This window comes from Oreochromis niloticus, linkage group LG17 (genome assembly GCF_001858045.2).
Source record: "Oreochromis niloticus isolate F11D_XX linkage group LG17, O_niloticus_UMD_NMBU, whole genome shotgun sequence".
NCBI classification, from domain to species: Eukaryota; Metazoa; Chordata; class Actinopteri; order Cichliformes; family Cichlidae; genus Oreochromis; species Oreochromis niloticus.
Window position 1 is genome coordinate 7,663,029 of NC_031981.2, and position 23,734 is coordinate 7,686,762.

The 23,734-nt window shown below is 42.3% G+C and overlaps 1 protein-coding gene across 1 annotated transcript in view; it reads left to right on the forward strand.

The window, feature by feature from the left end:
• The first annotated feature begins 16,274 nt into the window (after positions 1-16,274).
• The window catches only part of foxp2 (forkhead box P2), a 56,310-nt gene continuing 48,850 nt past the window's right edge, over positions 16,275-23,734 (forward strand). The window contains 1 exon segment of the mRNA NM_001311335.1: positions 16,275-16,448. Coding sequence (NP_001298264.1) covers positions 16,275-16,448 — 174 coding nt within the window.

Here is a 23,734-nt window from a genome sequence, read left to right on the forward strand (position 1 = left end):
CTTAGGCAGCCCAGATGTAGCTGGTCACTTGAGAGGGAGACTTCCTCATAAACTCTGAGATTTTACAGCGGGCACAACACCCAACGGTGGAGTCAAAATTAACCCGCAACCTTCCCTCAACTCCACATACTTGGCTAAATCCTGAGCCAGTGCAGCTGTCTGGAGGAGCCTGCACCTTATACACACAATTCCTAAAAAACTCTCCCCCTCTTCCTCATTTATCAGTGTTTCGGTCTGTCTCTCTGTCTGTGCCTGCAGCACCTATATCCTCTCCAGCCTGTGTCTGGTGACAGCATAATGAAAACATTTTTGTGAGAAGTGTCGTTTCAGTGCTCCGGAAGTCCCACTCACCTAAATAGTTCCTCCTCTATGTCTTGTCTGTCTTTTTTTTGTATTTTTTTTTGTGCGTGTGGGCGAGTGGGGGGGTATTATAGCCTCCACTGGGCTCAGTTCCACACATTGAATTACCTCCAGATGTAATTCCTACTTCACCCCCCCCCCCCCCCCCCCCCCCCAACCCCTTCACCCTCAAATTAGTGGCTAGTAAAAATTAGGTTTGAATTAGCCGTGGTGTGGAGAATATGAGAGTCTGAGTTTTCCATATAATGAGTTTATTATTCTTTGCTACAATGCCATTTTCCTGAATTAATTTGATCAAGTCTTTTTTTTTTAAAGGTGTAATTGGTATCAAGTTGAATGGTGTTTTAGTCATGAATGGATAGCCACTATGTCAGCAGTGAACCCAGAAGGCTGAGGTAATCGGAGGTCTGTAAAGTCCACTTAAAAGCTCCACGTCACAACAGCTTCTGGGGATTATTCCCAAACTTTCCCTATTATCTAATTCACGGTCAGCATCTAAATTTTCATCCGGCATGAAAGCATTTTTTATTGCTACTTGTGAGTGCATTGATGGGATTCCTTGGATGTTAGATAGCGGGTTGTTGCATAGCATATACAGGTGTTGTGCTCTTTTGACTGCCAGTGAAGCTTGTCTCTTTGCCATTCAACTGTGTAGCCGTGGTTCTGGGAATGATAATCTCTTTGGCAGAGCTGGAGCTGTGGGATCCTCAGACACTACAGATCACTGTCATAAATGGGTTTCAGATTCATCCCCTAACAGGAAATCTGAATGCATGAGACGACTATTGAATCCCCCCCCCGCCTTTTTTTTCTTTTTGGCCGTTGCTTTAGCTCGATGACATCTCAGTGGCCAAGAAGATAAAAAAACAAAAAACCCACAACAACTCAGTAGCATGTACTTTTCTCCTAGTAGGAATCTAATTAAACCGTAGCTGCCTTTTACTATATGATAATATCTACTGCTGTGAAAAAAGAGAAGTTGTCTTCCATGCGCTATTCTTTCATCTCCTTCCAATCTGCTGTATAACAGGTAAACTGCTGTGAGCTGCACTTGCTTGTTTAAATTTATCCATCTCAGCTGAGCCTTTGATTTCAGCAACTCATTTAATTCAAATATGTTTTTGAAGAAAAGCTATTTTTCTTTCTTTCTTTTTTTTTTAGAATTGGGGGTGGGCATCGGAGGCAGCTGCGGTGGTGGGGGAAAATAAGAGGAGGCACTGGAGGGCCAATTTAACCTGGAGTGTCTGTCGCTAGTCTACCAGCTCCTTCGCTTCAAGAGGCCCAGTTAGCTTGAACTGTCTGACTTCTGTCATTTCGATCTCTTTTTATTTTTCTGCTGTAATGTATACTTTAATTCCCGCCCACCTGCCGTCTGTGTGTAGCTACAGCGTCGGCAGAAGCAGCTGGAGGGGAGGTGCAGGTATCATTAAGCCTTTGAGAGGCACCAGCGGAACAGTGCAGAGTGCTATACGTGGCTCCTTGCAGCGCGTGTTGATATTTTTGGGCCCAGTGAATGCACAGCCTAGTTTATTTTCAATAGAAGCGATGGCTGGGTTTGGCCAGAGTGTCCCCTCCAGCTGCTTACTCGGGCTGTTGATATTGAGTCAAGCAAACACTCTCTCAGGGATGTCCTGTTGGGCACTCGGCCAGAGTTGCAAATGGAAGTCACATGTGGAGAATCCCAGAGGAAGGCGAGGAGGCCTTAATTCACACACATTACCAATAATAATCAACTGTGGCAGTATTGGTCTTACTGGAAGCAAAGCCTTTCATTAATCACTGATTTAAAAATGTTGTATTTCTTACAATGGCAGCAAACAAACAAAAGTCAACATATTTATTATGATTATTACTATGATTGCAACAATCGGGGACCCCTCTACCCCCATTGACTTCTCTTGTGGTTTTTTGTCTTTTTCTTTTTTGGCTGTCAAATACATATGCAAATATATTTGGACACTGTCATTATCATCCACTTAATAGGCATTTCATGAGGGATTTTCTAAATGCACGGTGCAGGGCAAGTTGCCATGGATACCCCGGTGCTTAAGTACAGTATATTAAAATGGTGCTGCCTTCCAACCACTTATATAATCACCGGTCTGTAATGGTCTTTGCTCTGTGGCCATAAGCAACATATCATGTGATCAGCATTGACCAGGACTAGTAAGAGCCCTACCCCCTCATTATGCCTTATTTGGCTTATTCATTTCATTCTTTGTAGGCAGGACTTAGTGGAACAGGAATTGTGCTTGTGGAACATTTATGTGACAACTTATGAAAGGAGTGTGTGTGTGTGTGTGTGTGTGTGTGTGTGTGTGTGTGTGTCCATGTGTGTGCATGACATGAATTTATTTCCAAAAATGGGAAAATTAAAAGAGGACATTTTAAACCTTATATTGAAAAGTCAGGATTATTGAGCTCATATTACATGTTTATATAAAAATAACATATACATTTTTTTTTTCAATACAAGTGTAACATATGTATAATATAAGTAGAAACTTGAATTAACCATGAAGTCATAAATGCAATTTAAGGGCTCATCACCATCCCTGCTTAATTTATTTCCTCTGTGACAGTAAAATGTGTTTATAAAAGCCTTTACAGTCTCCTGCAAGTTCAATCTTGGCTGACCACTTTCAGTGTCAAGCTGGAAGAATGTGCTATGAGTAAACCAAACTGGATCACCAGTATTAAGGCAAGCAAATCTTTTTACCTCTCTATTCAAAAAGATTTTCAGAGGACTGACATATGAAAACCTATTTTTATTTAATACAAAGTTTTAGAACTCAAAGTTATTTATTTTTAAGCCAACGGTTCCTGCAGTGGTAAGGCTGCCCTTGCTAGCGTGCTAGGTGATGAATAATGACGGGTGCTCTACCAATTGTTCCAGGTGGGACTAAATTTCTGGGAAGTAAGACAACATAAATAGACTTACTGAAAGGTTTGGGAGAAATATACCTATATTACACTTGTAATCTCTGAGAAATCTTTGTGCTTGCCTTTTGTCCTAATGTTTTTTTGTTTTATTTAAAAGTTAGTGCATTATTTTGTAAATTCAATACATTTAAGCTAATACCTCTTAATAAAATTATAGCTGAAGATTGGCTCCTAGTAGCTGACCTTACAGCAGTGCATGTGCTTTGACTTTGTCCCCAGTGCCAGTGTAGCTTTAATTGAAATAGTAGTGGTGTGTTTGTGTGCGTATAAACTATGGAAATTCTAGCAGTGCGGGGAGATGGGAAGCATTTATTGCTATCATCAGTGTGGAGTTTGACTGCATTTCAGATCCACTGCTCCTCCACTGCTGCTGCTTTTGCCGAGGTTGGTAACCAGCTGCTGCCACCATCGCCCCTCCCCACTGTACCCACTACACATGTCTATCTATCCATCTCCCCCATTTTCTCCCTCTTTCCCCTCTCACTGTTCTGCTGCCACCACATCAAGACGCTGGTGGGCCTGTTTGTCTCTGTTGACCTTGGCAGCAGAAAGCACTGGAAGAAGAGACGTGGGGAACAAATACCTGAAGGGAGAAGGCACAGAATTGTCACAGAAGTGTAGAAACAGGCATAGCATTCCCCCTAGTGAGGCAAATGTTTCTAAGGCCAGGGGCCTCGTGTTTGTCTTTTCCAGTGGGGCACTGAGTAGTTTATTAAAGGGGCTGAAGGAGCTTTCTAGCCTGAAGCCCTTAGCGCTGAAAGAGAAATGGGAGAAATTACTGGCATAATGTGGATGCTTAGAGCAATTAACAGCAGTTGTTTAATGTTAGCCCCTTTTGACTCTCTCCGTCGCTGTCTCTCTTTTTTTTCTCTCTCTTGCTTGCTTTTCCACTCTTGTCATCTCTCTTTCTCTCGCCTGCTTCAGCTCCCACGGTCTCTTTCAGCCTGTCATGATTGTTTGGTGTTTACCTTTCCTGGCTCAGAGCTCAGACAGTTGACACTAATGAAAATGCTACCTTTTTTTTTTTTTTGGTCTGTGTTTGTCTCTTAATAATGATATCATACAGCTAAAATATGCTCCAACAGAGCCGGGGAGATAATGTGCTATTCAGAGGCTGTTAAATTATACCAGTGCGCCGCTCTGAGCTGTGAGTTCAAGTGGTCTTTACCCCGCGTTGGGGGCTACATCTTTGCCTAAATAAATCTGTCATAGTTGCCCCGGGTGCCTCTCTTTAAAACAGAAGATTCTTGCACTCCCTATAACCTCTTGCGGCTGCCTGTATGCTCGCACATGTGTGTGTCCGTTAGTGTGAATTTAATTTTAAAGTTGCATCTCTGCCAGATTTAGATGTATATTTGTATTTGATTATGTGGCACAAACTTACATAGGCAAAGGAATAAATAAAAGTCCTCTCTTGTATTAAATCTCTCAGGCCCATGTGGCACTGCAAGCTGGTGGCAGATGGACTAGCTTTCGGCATCTGTTGTGTGCAGACTGGGGGCTTTGTACTCCTCTCTCCTGGGGAAGACCGAGCCTTTCTTCTTGCCAGTAGATTCCTGTCTGTTGGAGCGACTAAGAAAAACATCTGTGGCATGCAAGGGAGAGGGAGGGAGAAAAAGGGGAGAGAAAGAGGAGGAAAAAAATTGACAAAAAGATTGGCAAACACCATTAGCCCTAAATGTTCCGTCTCATTGCCCGTTGTGCGTTGTTTACAATGGGGGAAACACGTCAATACATCACATGCAGCACATCTGATCCCAGCCGAGGCTCGTTCAGCTCGTTTCAGCTTTTGTCAGCGTCTTTAGCTGGCGATAGGGATTGGCAGCTTTTGCACTTCTAGTAATAGATACTGACCTAATTCATTAGGCTTCAAATATGTGAATGTAACATTTGTACAAGCACATTTTCCCCTTTTATCAAGTAGTAAACCAAGCCTTTAAACATTCTGGCTGAAGGAGAAAAGCTGTGAAATGTTTGTCAGCTTATGTGTTAATTTTTTTTTTCTTTTTGCTCTCTGTATATCTTTTTATATTTCTTCCTTCCCTTCCCATAACTGTTTTGTTTGGCCAATGATTTGCATTTAAAAATACCTTTTGTTAAGGTATTTATAACAGTTTTAATGATCATCTTAGAAAAAAAGTAAGCAAGCATTCGGCATGTGGCGGTCTCGCCAGTTTTCAACCTTTTGTCGTCTCCCTCCCCTCTCAGATTCCTCCAGTACCCCCCCCATTTCTTTGCCAACTCTCGCCACCCTCCGCCCCCTCCTCTCTGCTCCCCACGACCAGCCCCCCTACCCCGCCGATCAAGCCACTGGTTTTTGTGTACTATTGGTCCTCAGGCGTCAAAACAATCCAGCGGGGCTGCCTGACTTGTTTTAATTAGGCAGCACTGAAACGGCAACTGTCTCTCAGACGTGACCAGGCAGAGGTGCTCTCCCCTCGCACTACTGTAAATACCGCTGTAAATACTTCTCTGGTGATGTCTTTGACAGTAAGCGTCAGCTAGTTACTCTACTTTTTTTTCTTCCTTTTTTGCCTCCACTTTCCTGCCGTCTGTTTTCCGCTACTGGCATTTTCCCCTTCTCTTCATTTTTGATGCACCGTAATGCTCTCAGGTTTCTGAGAATACTTCTTCAAATGCTTCTTACCAGGGAGAGTGGATTTCTCAGTCATTGTTTAAAAGGTAGGTCATTTTATCTGCCTCTTTTGGACTATTTATGACTTAGTTTTGTGTTAACGTAGCAGTGCTTCGTGATGTCGTGTAACTTGGAAATACACGGATGTGATATGGCTTAATTGTTTTTAAGTGCCCCGTGCACGGTATGGAGGCTACCGACTGCCGCTGAGCCCTTCACTAATCCCATTCAGACTCTTTGAATCCACACACACACACACTTTGACATGCACACAATCGGAGCTGAAAGGAAAAGCACTAGTATAAAGCCAGACACACATACCTTTGCGGCGAGTGCACCTCTCTCTTCTCGTACTTCTGTCTCCCTCTTGTCTCAGCAATGCCGACTACACAGAGCAAAGGAGAGAGCAGGTCCGGCAGGTTGTGCGCAAGAGCGATAGTGTGTGTGCACTTGCACGAGGGAGAGAGAAAGAGAGAGACAGAGAGCGTGTGCTCAGAGAAGCAGATGTGCGATTAGAGCGAGAGCAGCGCGAGCCTCCCTGGTAAGCATGCAGGCGAGATGCAAGGGGAGAGCCGGCGAACATCCTGTGACGAGTCACAGCAGTCCCCGTGTGAAGATCCCCACACACTCTCACATACACACACTCTCTCAGTCATACACAGGACCCACCCACACGCAGAGTACCTGCACACACACACACACTTAGACATTTGCACACAAATGCATGGATGCACATGCTTTATTGCTACTTTTTAGAAGTAGCTGAGATAAATGAAAAAAACTTATCTCAGATTTATTTTCTAAAAATGCACCAAAAGCAGAGCTTTAACTAGTAATTGCGGTATCGCTCATTTCCACTAAACCGGTGAATGAAATGATTAAGTGGTGTTTTCCTGTAATTGCGAAATTTCATTATCTTCAGACTTAAAAAAATGATGGTCTAATTATATCCAGTGCGGAGAGAGAAAGAAGCCACCGTCTCTCTGTCATAAATTTCCATTTTGTACACTACACCCCCTCACCCACACCTCCACCTCCCTCCTTCCACACACACACACGCGCGCACACACGCATACACACGCCCTCCGCTGTCCCTCTCCCATTCTTTTCCTTCTCTCCCCCAACTCAAGCCTCCTCTTTCGGGCCTGCATGTCCGACCTGCACAAGGGCCCCCCGATCGGTAATTGCCCCGGTGACAACTGGAAATGATAGAATAATTGTCAGGAGAGGCGTCTGGGCTTTCTCTTTTTTTTCCCTTCTTTTTTTCTTTTTTTTTTAATGGGGCGAGTGTGATTTAAGTATGCATGAATGGTACAGTGGTGGTGAGGTGGCAAGAGAGGGAGAGGAGAGGAAAGGAGAAGAGGGGAACTGGGGCGGGGGCTGTGTGGCGGGTGGCGAGAAGTGTAGGGGGGTTGGTGGTGGGGGGTGGCTTGTTTATGATGCCATCCCCCATAAACACAGCTAAAGTGATGACACAGATAGTGTTGCCTCTTCACACGGTGACACCAGTCGACTTGGGGCCGTTGTTGCTAGACACCCTCGGCGGTGGCAGAGCCAAGTACTCTGTTCCTCGGTCAAGCTCTCTGGCACTTCTCACCTTCAGGTAAAAAAAAAAAGAAGAAAAAAAAGTCAGGCATACTCTGTCCATCCATCTATCTATCCATCAATCCATCCATCATTCATCCAGCCATCAATCCTCTGTCACCCATAGTCGACTTCAGGCTCTTGGCTGTGTTTAATGGTTGTATTTTATTGCCGGGCTGTGTCTCCTGCCTTCCCCGTTGGTCGTCCCACTGTGTAACCGTTCAGCCTTGGTCTGCGGGCTCTGTTAATCTGCTGCTTAATTAGTGTTGATGAATGGCTCAGTGTGTATGGCTGTGTGTGTGTGTGTGTGTGTGTCTGTGTGCATGCGTACAAGTGAGCACGTGTGTGCTGGTTTTGGCTTTGTGTGTGTGTGTGTTTGAATGAATTCGTGTGTGTGTGTGCATGAACTTGCTGTGGTATTTTCTGCTCTTGTACTATTTGGATAGTGTGTGTGTGTGTGTGTGTGTGTGTTTCAGATGTTGCTACTCGCTTGCTAAGCTAATCATTGATCATTAAAATCAAGAGGACAGTGATGCACCACTATGATTAAGCCGAATAAAAGGGCACAGCCACTCAATAACCTTTCATAAGCTAATAACAATCAAATATTAATCAGCTGCAGATATGTGTTCTGAGAGGGCAAAGCTGTTACTTGAAGTTTGACTTATTTGTTTTTCTCCCATCTCTTTGCGTGTGGAGGAAAAAAAAAATCCCAAACTCTTTGGAGCAGACGTTTAGTTTGAAGAGGAGAGAGGTCACAAGACTGATAATTGGTGAAGCACTAATTATCTTTATCAAAGGCGAGTGGGATCATTTGTTTACTTAAATATTGATGAGGGTGAGCAAGGCATGGTATTGGGCTATTGTGGGCATATTATTAACATTTTATAGGGCTTTGTGCAGGAATGTGAAAGGGACTCCTCTTCATAATTTAATACCCTAATGCATAATGAGCTATGTGATTAGTTCACATGGAGAATTGGCCAAACTCCATTTTGAAGGCAGATAATTTACATTGTTCTCCAGAGTCTGGCATATAATAGGTTCTTTAGCGCAATAAAATTAAATGCTACACATTTTATATTTCAGCTTACAAATCCCCCTGGCAGTATTCAGTTTTAAGTCTTCTTTTTCTGTTTTCTTCTATTCCTCCCCAAAAAAGAAATAAAAAGCGGGAAAGTGAAATTTAAAATTGTTAGACTAAAACACATGTTTACCTACATGTTTTATTTAGAATGCACACTCGCCAATTAACACTGTTCATTAGCAGAGCTGCGTTATTTGTTTTGAAAGTTTAACCAATCACTTTGTTATGCTAATTGTGATGTAATTTAATTTGAGTTCCCGTAATGATGATGCCGCTATTATCCACATAAATGATGCAGTTAAGCAGCACGGCCTCATTTGCATGTGCTTGAAGGGAGAGAGGCTGAAAGGAGCCGGCTCCCGTATCACTCCGCTTTAATTTTCCACCTCTGTTCACTGCTGCCCTTTGGGTCTTCCTGGCCTGTCACAGGCTATTGATGATCAGCACTTTTATCTGATTATTATTTTTTATTTTATGTTATTTTTTTTATGACAAAGTGGCCTTTTATTTGCCTGCTAACAGATTTCTATAACTACAATCTGGGGAGATTAAGCGATCGAAATATGAGGCGTTTACAAAATGCGGATGAAAATTTCCCTGCTGATTGTATTAAACATTAAGGTAACAGTTGATTTGCGTGCGCACACCTGCATGGATGCCTTACTTTTCATTTTCAGTGTCTCTGTTTTGGCTGTTGGGGGGTGTGTGGGAGGTGTGTGAAGGCGGGGGGGTGCTTCTTGAATTTAACATTTCCACATCAAAGTGGTTCTTTGTTGGTGCTCTGGCTTAATTTTTAATCTGTTGATTCCATCAGGATTTTTTGGATTGGGCATTATTCTGATGTGATTTGGACACTCGGGTATGTTTTTTTTTTTAAAGCAGAGGTGCAGTCAAGCAGTCAGACTATGCATACACACACTCAGCGGTCTCTGTATATTTATTTTATTTTTTATTTTTTTTAATCATAAGAGGACCGGGATCGTTTCTTCTTTTTCTTCCGAGTCCCCAACCTTTCTGTGCAGAAAGTACAACTAAGCCAAAGTTAAGGACTTCTCATTATCTATTTTGTTGTTGGCTAGACTTTAGTAATTTTGCTCAGAAGAGATGATTTTTTCCCCCCTCCTTACCAAACCCACCTTTTTATGCTTCTAATTGGTTACATAAATCTTGTCTGGTATGAATGAGGAATGTTGCGGTGTTGTCAACTGCAATCTTCACCCTTATTTACCAATTCATTAAGATCTATCGATGCAGGACTGCTGAGAGGGAATGACAACATAAATCAGAGCTCGAGACATAATGGCCCTAATCAACCAGAAATAACTGGAAACGTCACAATGAGCTATGTCTCTGTAGCTGTGTCAGACGCGGCTGGCTCCCCTGCGCCCGTCCGCTGGATCTGTGGAGAGGAGCGGAGAGTCAGACCCATCCAACTGTCATTAGCTCCTCTGATTTTTCTCAACAAGAACACCAGAGCAACGTGAAGAATTTTGTCCATTTACTTCTTTTTTTTCTTATCCAGTCCTTGCAATGTGTCAAAGCAGCTCAGTTTTGATCACTTACAGTATTTTCTGAGTGAAACACTTCCAGATACGATGTCTATAAATACAGCTAGGTCTGGAGTGCCTTGTATTCGCCGCGCACCTCCTCTCCTCGTGATAAAGATGATTGGACGAGACAATGAGGCCTCCCCTCTTTATAGGTCAATTAGCCCTGATTAGGTGGGCTGAGTTAATTAATGAAATTGGCAAATATGCAAATGAGAGCCGACTGATCGGGCTTTCGTCACTGTCTCGCTCGCCCACAGCGGCAGGGCTGTCTACTGCTTCAGCAGAACGAGGTGCCTGATAGGTAACATGTAAATGATATGGGTCGAGCCTAAATGCAGGAGACTAGTCTCTCTCCTCCTCTTTTTCCATCAGGGGACAAGCCGTGCTGCACTAACATTTCAAAGAAGTGTGCATTTATTACTATACCACATAAATCTATTTATAGTAAAATATTTTGTTTATAATTTTTTTTCTTGATTTTTAATGAGATACTAGTGGATTTTATTTTATTAATACCAATGCTTGCCTTTCATATCCATTTATATTAGTAACTGGATAGCTGGTGTACAATGAATATTTTGCTATTATTATATTTCAGAGCTGGTTGCATTCACATAACATTAATTTGTATTAACGCAGTATCAATCCCACAATTCCTGAGTGCCTCTTGCGTTTGAATCTAAAGAGACATTGTGGAGATTGTACAACTGAACATGCACTTTACACTCTTTCCTATGGTTCTCTTTGTCATTTTATTCACCCCCTTTCTTTCTTTCTTTCCACTTTCTGTTCTCCACTCTGACACACTCTCACACATCCATTCAGGGACACTTACATACTGTGGCAAATAGTCTGTCTTTTATCTTATTCTTTCTCATCTCTTTATTGTAAATAGAAGAGAATTAAGTTCTGAACATTCTTGACTGAATGTCTCCTATCACAGAACTACAATTTATTGTCAGCTCAAATGAAGAATTGAAATATGACTGAGGTTTTTCTCAGTGTAGGGGCTCATTGGACAGGAGATAACCACATTTGATTCTGTTGCTTTGAATAATGTTAATCCGGAAAAAAGCAAAGTCCATTATTCATATTCATCCCTTTTCATTTGGCCCCACTCCTGATTTTGTAAATATGATTTCTTCAGCTACCACCCCCCCCCCCCTCCCCACCCCCACCCCCCCTCTTTTTTTTCCAAAGCAATCTTTATTCACCAGTGAAGCACTTTTGAAATTCCTCTATCTGAGAGCAGAAACCATTACCATACACAGGTTTATAAGAAGTAGTCATTAATGCTCTTTTATGGTGGCCTTTTAGTGCCAAAAAGGAAGCTTTTAATTCTAAGGCACGGCAGCCTGGCTCTCCTTACTTAATCCGGAGGACTGGGTTGTGTCGAACGTAGCTTTCCAAGTGGTCGTTTTTCCATCTCAAACTCCAAACTCGCTACAAGAAGCTGTAGGCTGTAATGAATTGCTTGTGATGTCCCCCCTCGTGCTGTGACAGCTCACTGGCAGGGAAAAAAAATTACAATTCACACTGAGGTACAAACAGATATATGATCATAATCAAAGATTTGTTGAAGGCATAAAATTTGTAGATTAAGTTATTAAACTTTTTGCCAGTCATTATTTAAAATTCAGTGATTTTTTAGCATCGTTTTTTTCAGTCAAGCACATATGTGGCATTTTGATTTATTAAGCAATCTGAAGTATTGAATATGTGAGCTCTTGCCCTTGCCTAGTTACTTCTTTATTTTGTATGCATAGTAACTTATGGCAATGATGAATTAATTTCACTCAAGCACAGAATCTGTGATTATTTTAAATGGTAACCATATCTAGACTTGATCAGAGAGCTGTGAGGAGTCAGCAGACTGTGAAATGTAATTTCTATTATTATTAGATATATATTTTTTTTTTTATTCTGAACTCACAAACCAAAAGAATTCCATCCAACCACCTGAAATGTGAACCGATAATGAACGGACGTCTGGGATCACAGATTTACCGGTCACTTTTTTTTTTCCTCCGCCCTTTCTTTTGTGTCATCCTAATGAAAATATTTTTTGCAACTCATGCATGTAGAATGTGAAAATGGATCTGTGTTTTAGATAGACACAGTGGAGAACATCCTCATGCTGAGAATGGATAGCCCAGGGACTCTGAACAAAAATTCCTCAGTGTTCCCCAGACTGTGTTGGAGCATAGGAGACAGCTGTGTATTCCCACTAGATGGATTGCCAGTGTCATAGTGTGTGTTTACTGCACATGATAGAGCGGGAGACAGGCCAGGTAATGAGGCTACATTAAGGGCTTTTAGAGCTCGCAAACAAAGATGGAGGGCTGCTTCTTTCCCCTTTAATGATAGGTGTGTGTTTTGTCGTGTATGTGCAGAACTGGGAGTGTGTGTGTGTGTGTGTGTGCGACTGAGGCAATGAAAGGCTCAATTTTCCTTACACCTTTGTTGTGTCACTTCTCCAAAGAAATCGGTGAATTTCTCCAGATTTCTGGGCCAAACGCCCCGTCGGGACACTTTCTCAGATTCCTGACGATGCAAGATTCAACAGTAAATATTTGGTCTAACTAAAATGGAAGCAAGCAATCGAGTGATTGTAGAGTTGCACACGAAATGAGACAAAAGCTGGAGTTGCTCTGAAGCTTTGCAAAATGAAGTGTCTTTTCTTTCTGTTGAACCACTATCTTAATAGAAACATTGGTGCCTTCAGCGACAGTAAATTTAGAGAGCTCAAAGCTATCTTCATCTCTTATAACCCAAACGCCGAGTATCACTGTCATCTTCCTTCCCAAAGCTATACATCTGCAGAATTACCAGCATATTACCAGGTAATAACAGGCTTCCTCTTTGCTTCCGATCATGATAATAAGTGGTCTAGGTTCTCCCTCATTGGAAGATTATGGCTTGAGGAAATGGCATCAAATAGCGGGTGTGTTGAAATGCAGGACACCAATTTATGGATGTCAAACACACGTGCAGGCAAGCCGGCAGCCGGCAAGCCTCACTCATGCAGCATTAAAGCAGCCACATCGGAACAACGGCCTTGGCGGGTATTGTAGCTGGAGGTGGCGTGGTTCCTTCCAACCCAGTTGGTTCAGGACAGGCTGAGCTGGGGTCAGGGCTGGTACCCCTCAGGGAGAGGGCACTGTGGTGGGCTCATGCACATATACAGACGCAGTCTTACATGCGTGCTTCATACAGTCACGCCCCCAGGTGCAGAGCATTGTCACTCTCGAGTATTGTGCATGTGTTTGTGCACACACACGCGTGTATGTGTGTGTGTCTATCTGTGACAGTTCCATCACCCCCACAGTCAGATCCACAGCTTGGTTGTCCGCTCGTCATTGCAGCCTGGCTGTGTTTCTAATTGACATTCTAATTGGCAGATTTGAATGCCGCCTTTAGATGGCTAATTAATTTATCTCACTGCTGTCATTAAGGTTAAAGCACCATCTGATCTCTGCGAATATACTTTGCATATATCTGCATTATCATTATGTTGCAGATTTTATTTTGGAGGAGGTGAGGAAGATTATAGCGTTGAGATTAAGCTGGCCATCTTATTATTTATGTATTCAGATTCAGATTTTTCTAACCGTTTTTTTAACCCCTTTTTCTTTATTTGACTTTAACTTTTTATAAATAGTAATCTGATGTGAGCTCCTTTTTTTCTTAAAAAAAGAGAATAAAATCACATTGATTTGTTAATATCAAAGTAGCAATTTTCCTTGGATTTCCACCATAGTTTGCGTTGCATTCAGATGTTATTAAAAATCCTCATTTCCTCGTCTCATATATCTTCAGGTTTTCCGAACATCCGTCGCCGGTCCAAGAAAGAAAGCAGGAAAAAAAAAAAGAGAGATCCAAGCTCCATTAGAATGTTCATAAAATCATAGTAAAGGCAATCAGACAGTCTTTCTCTGAATATTTTAAACATTGGGCATGTAAAATTTATGCCTAATTTGAATACTTATTAGCCGGCTGATCTCGGCTGCAGCCTTGAGTTTCTTATGCTGAGATTCATCACCGGATTGGATGTCACATTGTGCCAGTCTCTCTCTCTCTCTCTCTCTCTCCCTACCTCCCCCTGAAAACATCACCACCTTCCTCCCTCTCTCCATCCCACACCCTCTCTTCCTCTCGCACTCCTTCACTTTCATTCTTCTCCTCTGCCTTTCTTCGTCATCCCCCACCCTTTCTGTCTATCTCTGCCTTCTTTTACTGCGTCTCTCTCCATCAGTAGTGAGCGCTGCGGTGTTAAACAGGGGCCTGTTTGTTCACAAGCACGCCTTGTCCTGGCCTCTTCCCTATTTACTTGTGTCCCGGGCAGCTGTCGCCCTGCTCTGTGTAATAGCTCAGCCCTGTTTGTTCTCCCTGCCTAGATCCTGTTTATCCTGGCTGTGGACATCCTTTAAGGCCTGTCCTGTATCTGCCCCTCGTCAAACACTCACACATGCACACACACACACACACACAAACACAGTGAAGGGACGTGTACACACTTCTATTAAAATGGTATTTACAGGCCAAAGAATACACACGGTACCCATGTGGGCTGGGCACAAATGCACACAAAAAAAGCGCATTCACACACAATCATTATCATTGTTTGTCCCTCTCTGGTTGCATGTATATGGATTCAGTCGTGGGGGTGGAGAAAAAAAGCTGTAAAAATATTTGTTTTTAAATGTAAAAAATAGTAATAGGACTGGAAATATTGACAGCTTTTTAAAGCAAGGTTCCTCCATAAGAGAGTCACTATATTATTTATTTTTTTAAAAAGGGTATATCTTTAAAAATTAATTGTCTCACATTATTTTTTTCCCCATTTTAATTTTCAGCATTTCAGAATTTCTTTCTCCGGCACACAATTTGTGATTGCGGAGTGCATTTTAAGTTGTCTTTTATTTATTGTGAGAACTGATGTTGGCGCTGCTCCTCTCTGCCCCAGCAAAGGTACAGAGCATTAAATGCAGGGGATAATGATAAAACATTTATTACTGGAAAGAGAGGAGGTAATATGCATAATTTATGCTGTTTTTAGCACAATCATTAGTGATATTCATGATAGAATCCTTTCTTCATCCCTTTTTTCTTCTTCTCAACTTTTACCCAAGTTTTTCCATATCTAATAGATGCTGACAGAATTAATTCAATTTCCTATATTTATTTACACTTTTTAAAATGTGGTTTTGTCTTGTAAATCTGCCAGCAGAAACTTTGATTGCATCTCATCTACACCAGAGATATTTATTTTTTAAAATGTGGTAAAATAAATGAATGTATAAGGTTTGATTAAAGAAGAGAGTGGAGAAAAACATGATTCAAGCCAATAAAATGACATATGAGCGTTCTTTCTCTATGGAAGCCTGCGAGGCAGATTTTCTTTAGCCACAGCAAGGATGACAAACCCATTATGGTGTTCATCACCAGCCCTGCACCATGTGATTTGGTGCCGCCTCCTCCACCTCCTCCTCCTCTTCCCCGCCACCAAATTTTAATTTTGCATGATTAGCCTTGCGTCATTAGGCAACTTCATTCAGATGCGAAACACACGAAAAATCGGACAGCTTCCAGACGGCAAATATTTTAAGAGTGCCCTCGCTTCTGTGTTTTCTGTCCGTGGTGCCTGGCCGTCCTCAAAGTGCAATGGAGATATTAAGAATTAAGCACATGTTATTTAAGAATCCCATATTTTATTTATTTATATATTTTTTTTTGCCTTTAATTCCTACCAGTGTATTATGTGTTTTTAATAATGCAAATACTAATAAAGCAATGCAGGTGCTCTGATTTACAGCCAAATTTTAGTGGCTTTAAAACCACATTTAGATATTCTTCCCATTTCAGAAAGCACCAGGACATGCATCTCTTTGTATTGCTTCATTTACACAATGAATGCATAATTGCTCCTCCTGCATCCCCCCTTTCTCCTTTCCCCCCCTCCCTCTTCTTTAAATGCTTTAATTTGCAGAGGGGGACTGAGGGCTTGATAATGGAAGCGTAAAAAAAAAAAAAATAGGAGGGAAAAAAAGGGGGGAATTGTAACAAGAAGAGCCCTAACCGGTGCCTCTTAATCACTTCTAGGTTTTAAATCATGATGATGCAGGAGTCGGCCACAGAGACAATAAGCAACAGTTCAATGAGTCAAAATGGAATGAGCACCCTAAGCAGCAGCCAATTAGAGGCTGGCAGTAGAGATGGGAGATCAAGCGCTGGTGACACAAGCAGCGAAGTAAGCACAGTCGAGCTGCTGCATCTGCAACAACAGCAGGTAAGTTGTGTTTCTCCCCGTCTCCTCTCTCTCTCTCTCTCTCTGCCGCTCTCTCTCCCTCACACACTCCGTTTCCCCCTCGCTCTCCCTCTCCGCTCTGCTGTGCTCTCTTCTCAGGCAGCGCTGGGGTGTTCTACATAGGCAGGAGGCACAATGAATTATGTTGTTTTGTGTATGTGTGTGTGTGTGTGTGGCATTGTTGTTTGTTTAGGCATGTGGAAAACACATTGTTTATATAAGAGGCTGTTTAGGTTGTTGGTAAATGTTCTCGGCAGTTTGTTGTGCTGACGGCGTGCTCTGCTTGAAGCTGCTGCCTCCAGATGATGCTCAGAGTGTTTTGCTGCTACTGTTTTAGTTTAGAAATTCAGCTGTTATTTTTTTTATTTCACGTTTTATTAGTTTTTTTCCACAAGCATTTGAATTTGGGAATATATTGGGGGTTGTTGCAGCCAAGTGAGGCCATGTGAGAAATGCAGTGTGTGTGTGTGAGACAGAGAAAAAGTGCATGACAGAGGGAGAGAGGACAGAGAAAGAGAGAGTGTGTTGGAGCATCAGACGGACCAGTTTGGACAGGGAGAGTGTGTATCTGCGCGCGTATGCATGGGTGTGTATGTCATGGCTGCGCTGTATCCACCAGAGGGCCTCCTAACTCGCCACTAGTTGGAGGCTCTCACACAGATGCAGACACTCTAACCACAGACCCACCAGCAGGAGAGAAACCTTTGACCGGGACGCTTTTGATTTTTAGTTTGCAGTCTCCGATCTTCACTTCCCTTCAACTAGCAAATACTTTAGATATACTTTTTATAGTTTTTCCCCTGTTTAGTTATTTATTGTATTGATTTTATTAAATGGCGCTTCTTAGAGGCACCGCTGATCACGAATATTTGATGCCTGCTTTTTTTTCCTTTTCTCCCTGCCAACACATGTTTCATTGTACCGCTGCTATTCATCTCAGTCACAGCAAGTTGAGGGTGAATTAACTGCAGGGTGCGGGGGGAGGGTGGTGGAGCGGTTGGGGGGCAGGAGTTGTGAAAGTCAGTCGCCAGCAGAGTAAAGGAGTCAAGTGTCTCTCGTGTCTTTTCACGGTGAATGATGGCTTTGACAGTTTGCCAAAAGAGCAGTGGGAGATTAGGTCAGAGGGCTATGCTTTGGGGTAGATGGAGGACAACACCGCGGGTTTTGTAATGATGCGTGCCATCCTTTGGGCTAATGGTGAAATTTTCATGCAAGTGTGTATTTGTGTGAATTTTTCTTTTCTTCTTTTTTTTGGTGGCAGCTGAAGCCCTGTGGTCAATTTGGCGAGGGCAGAACAATACGTGCCGATGAGTTTCTGCGTGTGTGTATACGGGCTATTCAGTGTAGCAAAATAAAGCGTGTCCTGGAGCACCTCTTCTGTTCCCCATAAACCCCATACCATCCAAACACCCATCTTCCACAACCCTATTCACCCCTGCTGGTGGCTTCAGCTGCATTATAACACTGTGGCCTCATCCTCCCGCTTTATCACCACTCTGCCACTCTTCCTACACACATACGTATGATTGGGGTCAGACCTCTCCTTCTCTCAGGCATCACTCGTGCATTTGAAGATGTTGGGTAGATTTCGGTAATTCTTTTTTTTTTTCCTTTAAAAAAAGGTATTTCAAGATAGGTGACAAATTAATGGAAAAACCAACACAGTGCCCTAGTAAGGTGTTGAGCGCCCATGTGTGACCAGAACACCTCTAAGGCACCTTGACGCAGATTCTTCAAGTTTCTGAAACTGCTAGAGTGATGGAACGCCATTCTTTTGAAAAGATATTCCCTTTTCTGTGTTTTGATGACGGTGGTGGAGAGCACTGTCTGACATGTCCATCTCAAATCTCTCAGAGGTGTTTAATCGGGTTGAGATCGAGTGGGTTTGAAGGCCGTAGCATGTGATTCACATCAGATTCATACTCAAACCATACAGTGAGTCCTGGTGTCCTTTGAAACAGAGCACTGTCATTATGGAAGAGACCATTCCCATCAGGAGAGAAATCCTAAGATAAAGGTGATCCCTGAGAAAACTTTGAATTGCTTTACATTTCATATTATATGTTTTATTTTATTAAGATTGCAATCTGAGCAGTAGATTTAGAGATATTAGACTGTGTACCCAAAATGTAATTGAAAAGAATGGATAAAAGTGTGTCTGTCAGTGAAAATGAAAAAAACTGCTGTTAAAAATTTTAAAAAGGCCACAGCACTGAGAGGTGGAAAAAAAGCAGTGTAAGCATAAGGTGTCTAGTTAAGTCTGTGAGATGGACATACGGCTGAGAGCTGTGATGGTGTGCGGTTGGGGTTGGGGGGGGTGTATGACAGTATGCGCCTCGTAAAGAGGCCAGCCCAAGCTTTCTCCCAACCCAGAGAGAGACACATTGAAATGAGCAGTCCGGCTAACAGGTCTCTGGAGGCTTTTTAAAACAGGGGCCCTGTGCTGTTAACTTCACACACTTCCTGTGGTGTGCTCACACTGCAAGCACAGTTCAACAAAAGGATGAGGTTAGATTTTTTTAAAAATTGTTATATATATATATATACATCTGTTTGCACTGTGCACTGCTGCTTTTGTGTGTCTGAAGGATGTGGTATTGACAGGTGTATATGCAGCATGGGGACTCTGTGTGGCCATATATACATGCATCCATATATGCTTGCACTTTTTTACACTTCAATGCAGCTTAAAAAAAATTCTATCCACGTTTGCTCTGAGTCCATTTTGAAGGAATGCAGTTGAATGTAATTTTCCACCCACATTTGGAATGACATTGAGTGGTCCAGTGGGTATAGAAGCTGCAGCCTCTCATCACGCTGCTGGGGGGATGATTAATAATAAGCACTGATGAATTCTCCACTGTCCCTATGGGTTCTGCCATTACCTAGCAGCTCCAAAATACCACCTGCAGCTATAATTAGAAAAGCAGCATCTTCAGGTCTCGACACCTTAGATTCGGCCAAAGTCTGTAAGATCAAGATGAAGTAACACACACAGTTTTTCCACATCCAGATTTCAAAAGTTGAGATTTTCCTTTAATAATAATGCACTATTACTTCATTTTAGATAAAGTGAATATCTTTTACAAATTTGAATGTCTTTCATTTTTAGGCAGGTCATTGTGTTCAGTGTAAAAGCCACACATTTCGTTATCCAGCTATCTGAATAATAACCATTGTCACAATTAAATTTCCAGTCCCTAATTTCTGTCAGGGTTTCATCACCCCGTTCCCAAGGTTGTCTAAATAGACCTAATTTGATTTGAGATCACAGATTAGATACCCACTGTATCTGATTGCAATTTGCCAGCTGCAGATATGTATCAGAGCAAATGATGAATGTTACACAGCTCTAATTGCTATGCAAAATGATCACTATAAAAGCTCTCTTGTAGAGCAAAAAAAAAAAAAAAATGTGCTGAGCTCATAGTAGCAATCTATTTGTCATTGACCGGAGTTACCTTTATGTTTTAATAGTATATGCTGCCAAGTATGTACATGGAAGCTATGCATCGATCTTTGGGTCTGTAACATAATGCCCTATAATGAGCCTGTTAGTTGATTACAGTGGTCTGTAGACTTAATCCTGCCAGGGTTATCAGTGGGATTGATGAGCCAATACTCAGAACTGCTGCCCTCCTTTAAATGGGCTCAGTTCCTACAGTAGGAAATATATTGATATTCAGAGCAAGATGGAGACATGGAAGGCTAATGTATTATGGTTGGGTCAGCCACTGTAACCAAAGACAGCTGTATGAACAACCACTACAATCTGCTACTAGTCTAAAGACTTCACTCATTAAAATCTTGTATAATTAGAAAATGCTGGCTTCATATTTCTGTATTTTCATAAACCTGCTCCTGTGATTTTTTTAAAATTAATTATATTTTCTTTTTTGCATGCAATGTGCTTTCTGCTTGCTTGCTGGCCAAATATTTATTTTGTGCAAAAATTGCCACTTATGGCTGACAGAGGCAGAGTTCTACATGTTGGTAAACTGGTTAGGTATGCGTTTTACCGTTTTCCTGAGGCACATGATGCAGCAAAATGCAAACTATCCAACCCCATTTAAATGAGTGCAGCATTTTGACATAAATTACAATAAGTGCGCCAAGGTGCCATCTTACTTCTAGGCTACCCCTGTCGCTACACAAGAGCTAGGCAGTGGTCCAACTTGAGAGTGACAGCAATTAACCTGCCTTCCTAGCTGTTTAGCTGGAGGAAATGGAAGGGATGAGAAATCTGACAGCAAGTGATGGGTAGTATTTAGGGTTTAGGGGCAAATTAAATTCTCCCCAAAATGAAAGTCATTAGGGAGAAAGTTACCCCACAGACAAAGGACAAAATGACAATGTGTGTGTGTGAGTGTGTGTGTAGGTGTGTGTGTGCTCGCTCTTATTTGACAGACATATGAGCTCATCTTCCTCTTATAACAACTCAAGTTTGTTGTTTAGTATAAACTGGGTACTGACACACAGTCTTCCCTTACCATCCCTTCCCATAAACAAGCCTCGAGCATCTTTCTCTCTATGCCCTTCACCTGCCTCTCTGTCTGTCTCCTTGTACTGTATTTGAGAAGCAAGAGAGACACACACACACACAGACAAACACGCACATACCTAAGATGCAAATCTGGGCTTTGCCCTTGAGCATAATTTAAAGGCCTAATCACCCAGACTGTCCCTTTGGATGGAATAGGGAAGGAGGGAGGGGAGGATGGTGTCTCTCATTTGCACCCTTACACAAAGAAGCTCATTAGGTTTATCTTTCAGGCCTGAGATTGCCCCACTCAACTGTGTAAATAAGACACTGGCCCTGGCCTGATGCATCAATCACCTCTCAGGACAGGAGAAAGACCTCCACTGAAATATGAACGATTTCATAAAGGAGCCTTTTGTTAACCATCATCGTCTGTGTGAAGATAAGGTTTTTCTGTAAAGGCAGGAGACGCATTAGGAAAGCAGCGTGTACTATATGTCTTTGTAAAATTATTTCCCCTTTCAGCGAAAAGGCAGTTCTTCTCTGGCAATCCTTGTGTCTGACTTATTTACAATGAAAGTCATCCTTCTTTTTATTTCAAGCCTGGCTATCAGCAGACAGTCCCCACAGAATAGTACATACAGGCCTGTGACATATAGGCCTGTAGTTTCCCCCTTTGCGATGACACTAAAGATATAGGATGTGAATGACAGCATAGCTGCTGTTTGCTCACGCTTCCCCAGACAAAACACAGTATTATTCTATTATCTATCTAGACACCACCTCTTCCTCCAACTCTCCCTCTGTCTCCCGTTCTCTGCCTTTTCCCCCCCTCCTTCTTATTCTTCAGCTCCCAGAAACCTGGCCTGTCCATCTATGTTTAAGACACATTACATGTGGCCTTCTGGAATTTACAGTGGCGCTCTCCCAGTAACTCCATTTCGTGCGGGTGTCCCTTGAGAGCATGGCGAAATGTCAAGCTGCAAAGCTTGAAAGAGAGACGAGGAGAAAGGGACAGTAAGAGAGCGGGGAAAGCAAGCGATGGAGGAATTGAGAAGAGAGGATGAAGAGAGATAGTGGAAATCTGCTGGAAATAAACACTTACGGGCATCTTATCCTCAAGCAGTTGCGGTAAGGTCAGATGAGTATACGGGTTAAAGGTGGCACAAGAAGAAGAAAACAGATCCTGCTCTGTGTGCACGTGCAGGCTTGCGTTTATATGGTTCACCGCTAAAAGTTGACTTTAGTGTAACTGTTTATTTTCTGCAAAAAAAAAAAGAATCAAGAAAAGAGTTAGTTCGAGCTCTGCAGCATTCATGTCAGATCAACTGATTTCAGTGCTGGCTCAAATCAAATGATGGCTCAGATGATAGCTTTCAAGTCATCCAACTGACAGATCCCACAATTTAGTTAAGTTGATGCAAGCCACTTTACAACCCACTTTCACCATAATTCCTTCTTCCATGCTGCCTTCTGTGCACTTTATGGTTTTCATGTATGCAGATTGCCCTGAACAAACCCAGTTCTCTTAATCCAAATTACTACAGTTGTAAATAATGATATTCTTTTGACTAACTGAAATATAAAAAGAAAGAAAAGACATTACCATGCAATTATATAGGAATACATTAAATGGAATCTAGTTCATTCAGCTTAGATTAGGCCTTACGTTTGACCTGACACACTTTTTTCTCTTTTCTTTTTTTCTTATATAGTGCAGTTGCTCAGTGATAAATGACTAAGCCAGCGTTAACCTCCTCCGTGTAAATAAGAGGCAGTCATTCAGCAGCACACACTGTGGCCAATAGTCCTCCAGTCTCTAGCTAACCTCGTGCAGGCCAGGATCAATGGCCACTTCACAACTCATTTCCTTTTACGCCTCCCTAACTGCCCTGGTCCAACTCAGGGAAATAAATGGCACTGGATCTATAAGTCCACTCACGCAGACACAAACACATAAACAGCCACGCGTATACACACACACACACACACACACACACACACACACACACACACACACTTTGGCATACTCTGAGGGGACTGAGCAATTCTTTCAGCTCAATACCCTTCACAATAATTTATTTGCAAACTGGCTCGGTGTTGAATAGTGTATCATCTTTCGCGGCCTCACAATCGAAAACGAGCATTCTGTCATTGTTTATTGCCACTCCCCCGTCGTCGGCTTAAACTGCGTACCAGTCATTAATATGGTGGGGTGGAGTGTTAGTGTCACACACAGCCTGAATACATACATTTAAATGCCTCTGTTTTCTTCTAATGTGGAGTTAAGAGGAGGATGAAGAAAACACGTGCATGTGTGTGTGTGTGCATGTGTGTCAGGGGGGTGCTTTCCGATGCATACGACGTATCGCATTGCTGACTGCATTTTCTGGAAATGCCCCCCCCCCCCCCAAAAAAAGGCAAGTGGCTTATAGTCATTTGATAGGCCACGACACCGCTATCCATTTAACAGAGCTTAAAAATCCTACATATGCATATGCCGGGGTGTCTTAAGCTGACAACCAAAAGACAGGATTTGCTAGAAGGCAGCTTTGGAGTGTTGTGAATTTAACAAGCATGTCTAGTATTACAGTTCCTCTCTGCTTTAGTCATGAATAGTAACAAATCAGACTCTGAAACGCATGCCCGATGGTTTGTTGTGTATCACCCCCTCCCTTCCTCTAACTAATATTAAAATGACTTCAAATCTGGTTAAGAAGATGACTAGTAAGAAGAAGCAGTATCTTTAATGTCACCGGTGCTCTCGTTCTTTAAAGCGCCCCAATCT